This window comes from Stegodyphus dumicola, chromosome 4, assembly GCF_044657685.1.
Source record: "Stegodyphus dumicola isolate Sdum_Otavi_A_Nest chromosome 4, ASM4465768v1".
In the NCBI taxonomy this organism is placed as follows: domain Eukaryota; kingdom Metazoa; phylum Arthropoda; class Arachnida; order Araneae; family Eresidae; genus Stegodyphus; species Stegodyphus dumicola.
The window spans coordinates 83,558,755-83,567,186 of NC_140771.1; the positions used below are offsets into that span (position 1 = coordinate 83,558,755).

The 8,432-nt window shown below is 33.3% G+C and overlaps 1 protein-coding gene across 1 annotated transcript in view; it reads right to left on the minus strand.

Annotated features, from left to right (window-relative positions):
• LOC118200578 (uncharacterized) overlaps positions 1-6,343 on the minus strand; it is a 75,892-nt gene extending 69,549 nt beyond the window's left edge. The window contains exon 1 of the mRNA XM_085814355.1: positions 6,048-6,343. Coding sequence (XP_085670481.1) covers positions 6,048-6,343 — 296 coding nt within the window. The remainder of the gene's footprint in view (positions 1-6,047) is intronic.
• Positions 6,344-8,432: the final 2,089 nt, after the last annotated feature.

Here is an 8,432-nt window from a genome sequence, read left to right on the forward strand (position 1 = left end):
ATTGATAAAAACGCAGTTTTAGCGTTTTAAAATTATAAATTACCTGTGTCAAAATTCTTCCACCATACTAATTGTAACAAAATTATAAATGAAACAATAATAATAATAAAGAGATATATTAGTAAATTCCAAGTGAATATCAGTGAAGGACATTTAAAGAAAAAAAAGTCAGTCTCGAGTTAATTAAATTTATTTATTAAACAAACTTCAGAACTGGTTGAAAATGACAACAAAAATCTCAGATTTTAAATTAAATATATGAGACAATTTTTGTTTTATTTTTTACGACGAATATAAAAATGTTCGAAGTACAGAAATCGAAAAACCGGATAAAAATTCAAATTTTTGTAATTTTTTAAAATTGACTTTTTTAAAACTTAAAAATGCCAAACATGAATGCTTGCATTATTATTTAAAGCATTTTTATATGACTATAACCAACGCTTGCTAAAATATAGCCGGGATAAGTGCTTTTGTGGAAACAGTGTTTATTAATTAATAACGGCCTTACGGTTTTCGCGAACATGATTTTCACGTTGAAAAGTATTTTAACATATGCATATGTTACCGACAAAGTTGGAAATCTAAGGAAGTTTTAGGTAAGGTATCAAACGATTAACATTTCACACGTTTCCTAGACATTGTATACAATACCAAATGACAAACCGGAAAAATTCTATGAATAATAAATACATTGCCAATTCTTTTCGAATATCACGAACTAAAGGTATTTCCTGACCTCGAAATTCCTCGTCGGTCAGTTGCAATTGGAAGCGGCCAAGGGTTCGTTAATTTTATATGTAAAACAAGCCAAAATATGAAATGCTTTTGTGTGAAAAAGGGAACGAAGTATAATTCAAAATATCTTTCAAGCCTACTATATTGCAATAAGTAGATTCATTTTCATTTCTGATTTTTAATATAAAATTTACATTCTCTTTTAATATCTGTATTTTTAAAAGGTCTTTCCATGACTCTGTTTTACTTTTTGTAAGAAACATTAAATATTTTAAAATAAAAATTACCGTTAAGAAAAAAGGTTTTATACAAAAAGCTTTTATTGAAAATAGATACGACGATTAATGTACTGAAAGGATAAAAATAATTTATCATATAATTTAATTGGAATAAGAGATTAAATAACTCTCTTTAAAAAATTCATCTACAATTTTATATCGTGAATAATAAAAGCGTGGGGCGCCTAAGTAGCGAAATATTCATTTAATTGCATTGTATTGTCAAATCTATAAGCAATTATTTCTTTTAATTTTCTATTAAATTGTGAAATGTATGACCAATTATCCTTTTAAACTTACCATAACCTTTTAAATTTACTTTATATATATATATATATATATAAATTTATAAGTACCACGCTTTTATTATTCGCGATATAAAATTGTAGATGTATTCTACGAATATATTTAATTCATTATACTCTATTTTTTTTTTCTTTTAGTGCATTCATTACCATATCCATTGGTAATAAAAGCTTGTTGTATAAAAACTTTTTTTTATTGTATTTTGCTTTCTGTTTTTATATCAATTACTTGCTATCAATGATGAAATTTTTAGGTATTATTAAAACACAGGCAATAACTTATAAGAAAATTATGAAATAAAGAGAAATAACTAAACATCATTCAGAGAATGAAGAAATGGCTTCAAACTGTATGTAATAACAATGTTACAGCAAACATTTTACTAGAAGCTAAAATGAAAAAAAGAATATCGTCTATTTGTAATTAAGTGCGCCAAGAATGGCAAACTCAGAAGCAGTTTTTTCCCCTAGAAACGCTTTTTTTCTTCCTCCTGCTTCAGACCGAAACCGATTTTTTTAATTCAGAAAATGGCTCAATTAAAAATTTTTATCATTATTGTCTTAAAAAAAGACGAAAAATTTGTTTTATAATTTGAGAAAAATTCAAAACTTTACACCTGATGCAATTTTAGATGTTAAAATTCTAAAATTGTAAGCATCAAGTAGTTTAGAATAATTAAAAAATCGAAAAATTTTAAAAGAATTCAGAAATTAAGTTACAGTTTACATGTAAGTGTCATTGAAAAGATTATTTTTATGATCTGTTCGATCATGTAAACAATAAAACTCTAATTCAGTTTGATCTTTAAGAGAAAATATGTGGGAACAATTATTTAAACATTAAATAGAAAAACTAAACCGAATTTTTAAACGTTATTATTTATTTTAACGAATTTAAACGTTAATTAAAATCGTTTCACCACATTGCATTGCCATCGACCAACAACGTTTTCTACAAAATAAGAACTCAACAGCTTATCGAGAAGCAGGTTAAAAATCAACGACAAAATTCCACTCATAATGAATCATCTTAAGAAAACTAAATAAAAGCTTACAATTATTTCCTTTATTAATGCAACAAGAGCATTCATATCGTATTTTGTTTTCTTTAATTTTTTGTTTGTTTTCTATAGCAAGAAAGGTATATGCTTTATGTTGTATAATTTTCATTTTCTTTTATGTAATAAAGGCTTCTAATGCCCCTTTTTTAATATTTTTTCCTAAATAACATTTGTGTTTCTGTACAATGTATGTATTTTAACACATTGGTCTCCATAAAGGTCACCGGTATTTCAGTAGCGACCTGTGAAGTCACAGATGATCGGCAAAGTAGACTAATCTTTGAACTATCGTTCAGCGAATTCAGAAGTTAAACAACAAAAATCAGCTTTATATTTACAAAATTTTCACAGGACTAGTTTCGATGGTTTTACCGAACCACCATCCTCAGCTGCAAAACCGCAAATGAACAAGATAGGAAATAATGATTAGATAAGATAAGAAAGCCTGGACAAGAATAAGCAAGTGGCGCCATCTGTTGGCGAAACCAGAACTAAAACATAATTTCTTTAAAGGCCGAAGGCAAATTTGGATTGGAATTAGAATCGTTAACTAGAACAGAAAGATTTTTATGAATGTGAAATGCCTCTAGAAAATCCAGTTCTCCAATGAAAGATGTTTTTTGAATAATTTTGGCAGCAGAAAAATTAAAAGTGTGATTTTCGGACCAACAATGTTGAGCAACAGAAGACTTCTGTGTTTCCTTTTTTCTAACATATGCCTCATGTTCCTTGACGCGAAATTTTAAGGCTCTCTTAGTTTGGCCAATGTAAATTAAACCGCACTGGCAAGGAATCCTATAAATACCCCAGGAATTCATATCCGGATTGGGGTCCTTGAGTATGGAACTCGGAATTTTATTGATGGGAGAATAAACAACACGAAAGTTAAATTTCTCCAAAATATGTGCAACTTTATAGCTAATTGACGGAAAGAAGGGAGTGACATCAGAATTTTAATAATCTCCTAAAACAAGAGTGTGCTTTCTAGTGTGTTGAGATGAGAATTTTTTAACTGCTTGATTAATGGTGTTGGGTGAAAAGCCCGTGTCAATAGCTATTGCTTTTCAATAATTTAGTTCTTCCTCAAGGGCTAGTTTGGAGGAGCAAACTTGAAGAGCGCAGAAAACATAGGAATAAAATGAAGCTAACTTTTGTTTAGTCGGATGACATGATTTAAAGTGTGGTGGAGGGCAAACTGATGAAGGTTTACGGTAAACCGTAGTTCTGAAGTTGGATGTGTTACGTGTGACCAGAATGTCGAGAAATGGAGGAGAATTGCAAGTCTCAAGTTCAAAAGTGAACTGAATAGCAGGATCAATAGAATTCATTGTTGAAAGAACTTTATTTAAATCATCTTCATTACCTTCAAACAGGGTAAAAGTATCGTCTACGTGGCGGAACCACGCCGGGAAGTTTAAAGTTTCAAACAATTTTGATTCATAATAATGCATGTAGATATCAGCCAGGATGGGACTGAGGGGGCTTCCCATGGCTAATCCCTCAGTTTGCTTGTAATATTTACTTTGGAAAACAAAATGTGTTTGTTTCAAACAGAGTTGAGTGAGAGAAATTAGCTCATCAATTTCGATGCAAGAGAAATGAAATTCGCGAAATCTGGTTTCTAGACATCTTAATGCACCCTCCACTTCACTCACTCAACTCTGTTTGAAACAAACACATTTTGTTTTCCAAAATAAATATTACAAGTAAACTGAGGGATTAGCCATGGGAAGCCCCCTCAGTCCCATCCTGGCTGATATCTACATGCATTATTATGAATCAAAATTGTTTGAAACTTTAAACTTTCCGGCATGGTTCCGCCACGTAGACGATACTTTTACCCTGTTTGAAGGTAATGAAGATGATTTAAATAAAGTTCTTTCAACAATGAATTCTATTGATCCTGCTATTCAGTTCACTTTTGAACTTGAGACTTGCAATTCTCTTCCGTTTCTCGACATTCTGGTCACACGTAACACATCCAACTTCAGTACTACGGTTTACCGTAAACCTTCATCGGTTTGCCTTCCACCACACTTTAAATCATGTCATCCGACTAAACAAAACTTAGCTTCATTTTATTCCAATGTTTTCCGCGCTCTTCAAGTTTGCTTCTCCAAACTAGCCCTTGAGGAAGAACTAAATTATTGAAAAGCAATAGCTATTGACACGGGCTTTTCACCCAACACCATTAATCAAGCAGTTAAAAAATTCTCATCTCAACACACTAAAAAGCACACTCTTGTTGTAGGAGATTATAAAAATTCTGTTGTCATTCCCTTCTTTCCGTCAATTAGCTATAAAGTTGCACATATTTTGGAGAAATTTAACTTTCGTGTTGTTTATTCTCCCATCAATAAAATTCCGAGTTCCATACTCAAGGACCCCATTCCGGATATGAATTCATGGGGTATTTATAGGATTCCTTGCCAGTGTGGTTTAATTTACATTGGCCAAACTAAGAGAGCCTTAAAATTTCGCGTCAAGGAACGTGAGGCATATGTTAGAAAAAAAGAAACACAGAAGTCTTCTGTTGCTCAACATTGTTGGTCCGAAAATCACACTTTCAATTTTTCTGCTGCGAAAATTATTCAAAAAACATCTTCCATTGGAGAACTGGATTTTCTAGAGACATTTCACATTCATAAAAATCTTTCTGTTCTAGTTAACGATCCTAATTCCAATCCAAATTTGCCTTCGGCCTTTAAAGAAATTATGTTTTAGTTCTGGTTTCGCCAACAGATGGCGCTACTTGCTTATTCTTGTCCAGGCTTTCTTATCTTATCTAATCATTATTTCCTATCTTGTTCATTTGCGGTTTTGTAGCTGAGGATGGTGGTTCGGTAAAACCATCGAAACTAGTCCTGTGAAAATTTTGTAAATATAACGCTGATTTTTGTTGTTTGACTTCTGAATTAGTATTTATTTGGCGTGTTATTGTGTCTTAAATATCGTTCAGCGCTTGCCGGTCAGAGTCTCTGTGTATTTCACTGACCAAAGTAGACCTTCTGCCTTCTGTATATTGCTGCAATTTAGCCTAAAAATTTTATTTGAAAGAAACATAACATATGCTCATCTGTGAAAGAATATGTGTAAAAAATAACTCATTAGATACAAATGTGATTTTACTGATAAGAAAAAACAAACGTAATAAATATGGCAATGTGACCCGTTCGGCGTGTACAGTAAAATTATCCCATTAGCGCCTTGAAGGGAACTGGTGGCAACACATTAAAAAGAAAAAGTTAAACTTTGTTTTAAAAATGCACCAAAACAAAATAATAAAATACGAATTATGTTTATATATCCTCTCAGAATAAGCCCGAAAATGAATAATGATTTTTCAAACAATTTATGTAAAGTTCTATGGCGATCAATGAGTTAAATAAAAGCCTTATCATGACCTTCTTTCCACATCTTGCCTAACCTTTTTCATTCTACGGAATGCCTAGGGGTTACAATGCCTACGGAATACATACCATAGTCAATAATTTTCATGTTTCATACTGCCTAAAAATGGTTGGGCATTCTATAGAATGACGGCATTTCATACATTGCCGATAATTCATATAATACCTAGGTATGAAAAAAACATTCTATAGACACGGAAAATGCGCTTTATACTTATTTAAAAAAAATCTATTGTTGAATAGTTTAAAAATTACCAGTTGCTTGCATCTGAGTTCTGGTTCTGAGCCTCTCCATAAAATTCATGCCTATTACTCATGACGTCATCACAAGAGCTTTCAACAGTTCTCCAATCGCAGCTGCTGTAGTAGTAATGCCTCAATGGCCTTTGGTGGTGATGGTGATAAGTAGAAGACCTTATCTTTAAACACTGTTCTCCAAATGCTGACCTGCTGGACAAGGGACTTTCAGTTCCTGAATGAGGATACAATCCACAAGTTCTGTGAACGCAACAGTCAGGATTGCAAAGTCCAGGTGGGTGATCGGTTTTCATAGTTCATAGAATGTTGTGGAAGGATCCTGCAAGAACAGTTATTGTTTACAATTGAAACATTGTTACAAAGTTTAAAAATCAGACATGTTTTTAAATAATTTTACACTAGTTTGAAGCACACCGGCATAAAAAATTAAAGAAACACTATGAAAACTTAAGCAATTTATAGGGTTGTGTGGCTAAGAACATGGAACATGCACATGACCTTTATTTTTGTCGTACCTGACATACAGTTTAACCTGGCTTATAACGAAGCCCCGGGTATAACGAACGAGCTTTTAGGTCCTGTTCAAATTTCTATGAGCTTAATATTATTTTATGGATCCAAAAATATGAAAATCGGATTTAACGAACTGTACGGATGTCTTCGAATAAATCCTTATACATTTTCTCATTTTTTCCAGAATTTCTGCATGTTTGAATGAAAAAATTATTAAACCTTAAAAATATCCAGTTTAGACTTTTAAGATTATTTATTAATAAAATTATCCAAATTTATAATTATCTGAAGAGATACAGCTATTTTATGAAGACCAGCTGCTCCTGCTCAAGAGGCTGCTTATCTCGGAATTGCTTTGGATTCCAGGCTGAACTGAAATAAACAGGCCAACAGGATACTGGGTATAGGGAACATGTCAAATAGACTGCTTACTGCCCAAGATCTTCTTTTTGCCACTTATAAATCTTATAATTAGGCCTGCTGGAGAATATGTGGGTGAACTTCTCATAACTGCTTCTTGAGTCAATACAAAACAGGGTTGAAACTACTCCAGTGCCCTGAGAATCATCACCGGTGGAGTATTTTCTACTGCTAAACCCAGGCCAAACATATATTGAGCCTCTGACTGATCGAAGGAAAATAAGTGCTCTCAAGTTAATCAAGAGATTAATGAGGTGTGGTGATTACTGGAGGATGTACAGCCCTGAAAAGCGTAGGTTAAAATCTCAATCTACCTTGTGACATGTGACAAATGAACTGCCTACTTTTTTATTTCCATTCTTTTAACAGACAGCCACTACTTGAGACTGATGTCTTTCTAAGACATTCGAACTCAGAAAATAATAATTTAGACTTGGTTCTTCTGGCCAGTAAAAATCCTACACTGAGACAGAGTTGAAGATGGCTGCTCTGGCTATTATTGGAAACAACGCAACTGGTTTTCAACAACGCAACTGGTTGCATGTGGACACCGATGGCTCTGCTATAAGTGCTAATAGTAATGCAGGTGCAGGGTGGTTACTCTCGGCACTTTAGCTTTAGCGAGGCTATTTGGTGGAAATTGTACCAGTTATAATGCTGTATTGCTGGCCTTAACTGAAATAATTAAAAGAGATGATCAGAACATTGTGATATTTATTGATTCGCAGACCACTATTAAAGCAATTTCTTCAGTCATACTTTCAAACAATTGGTGCGTTATAAATTATCAGCTTGTGATTGATATGGTAATAAAATAAAGGTCAAAATGTTATTCTGCAATGGATCCCAAGACATTATGGAATCACGGGTAATGAGTTTGCTGGCATTCTGGCCAAGGCTGGATCTGTCCTTCCTCAACTCAATCCTCCTGTTTGCTATCACAATGCTAACAGAATCATTGGAGCCAGATGTGAATCTTATCATCGAGAGTAGGAATGGGGACTATGTGAAGGGGAAGATTTGTGGTTCCCTAATGAAGAATACCATCCCATGTGACCTACTTACGCCTGTCGGTGTCGCTAGCTTTGGACATGGCTACCTCGGGAAACAGCTACAGAGATTTGGTTTAGCAGACTCTTCGTCTTGCACATCATGTGCCGTGACCATTTAGACATTCGTTCTGTACTTAATGACGTAGCAACGACTAATGCTGTCAAAAATTATTGTAATTTTCTTAATTTTCTGAATTGTGTGGGCTGCCCCTCTCAGCCTAATGGCGGTCATGTCTTAGTCTGGCGTAGGGCAAAAAGAAAAAATTTTAGGATTCACATTTCATCCGTAAACAAAGATACCTCTGCGTTATTTTTCTTATCTCCACTTCTGCGTTTCTTTTTTAGCTTTAATTAAAGAAAAAAAACTACTTTCATTCACGTTTTCAAGCTGTGGTAT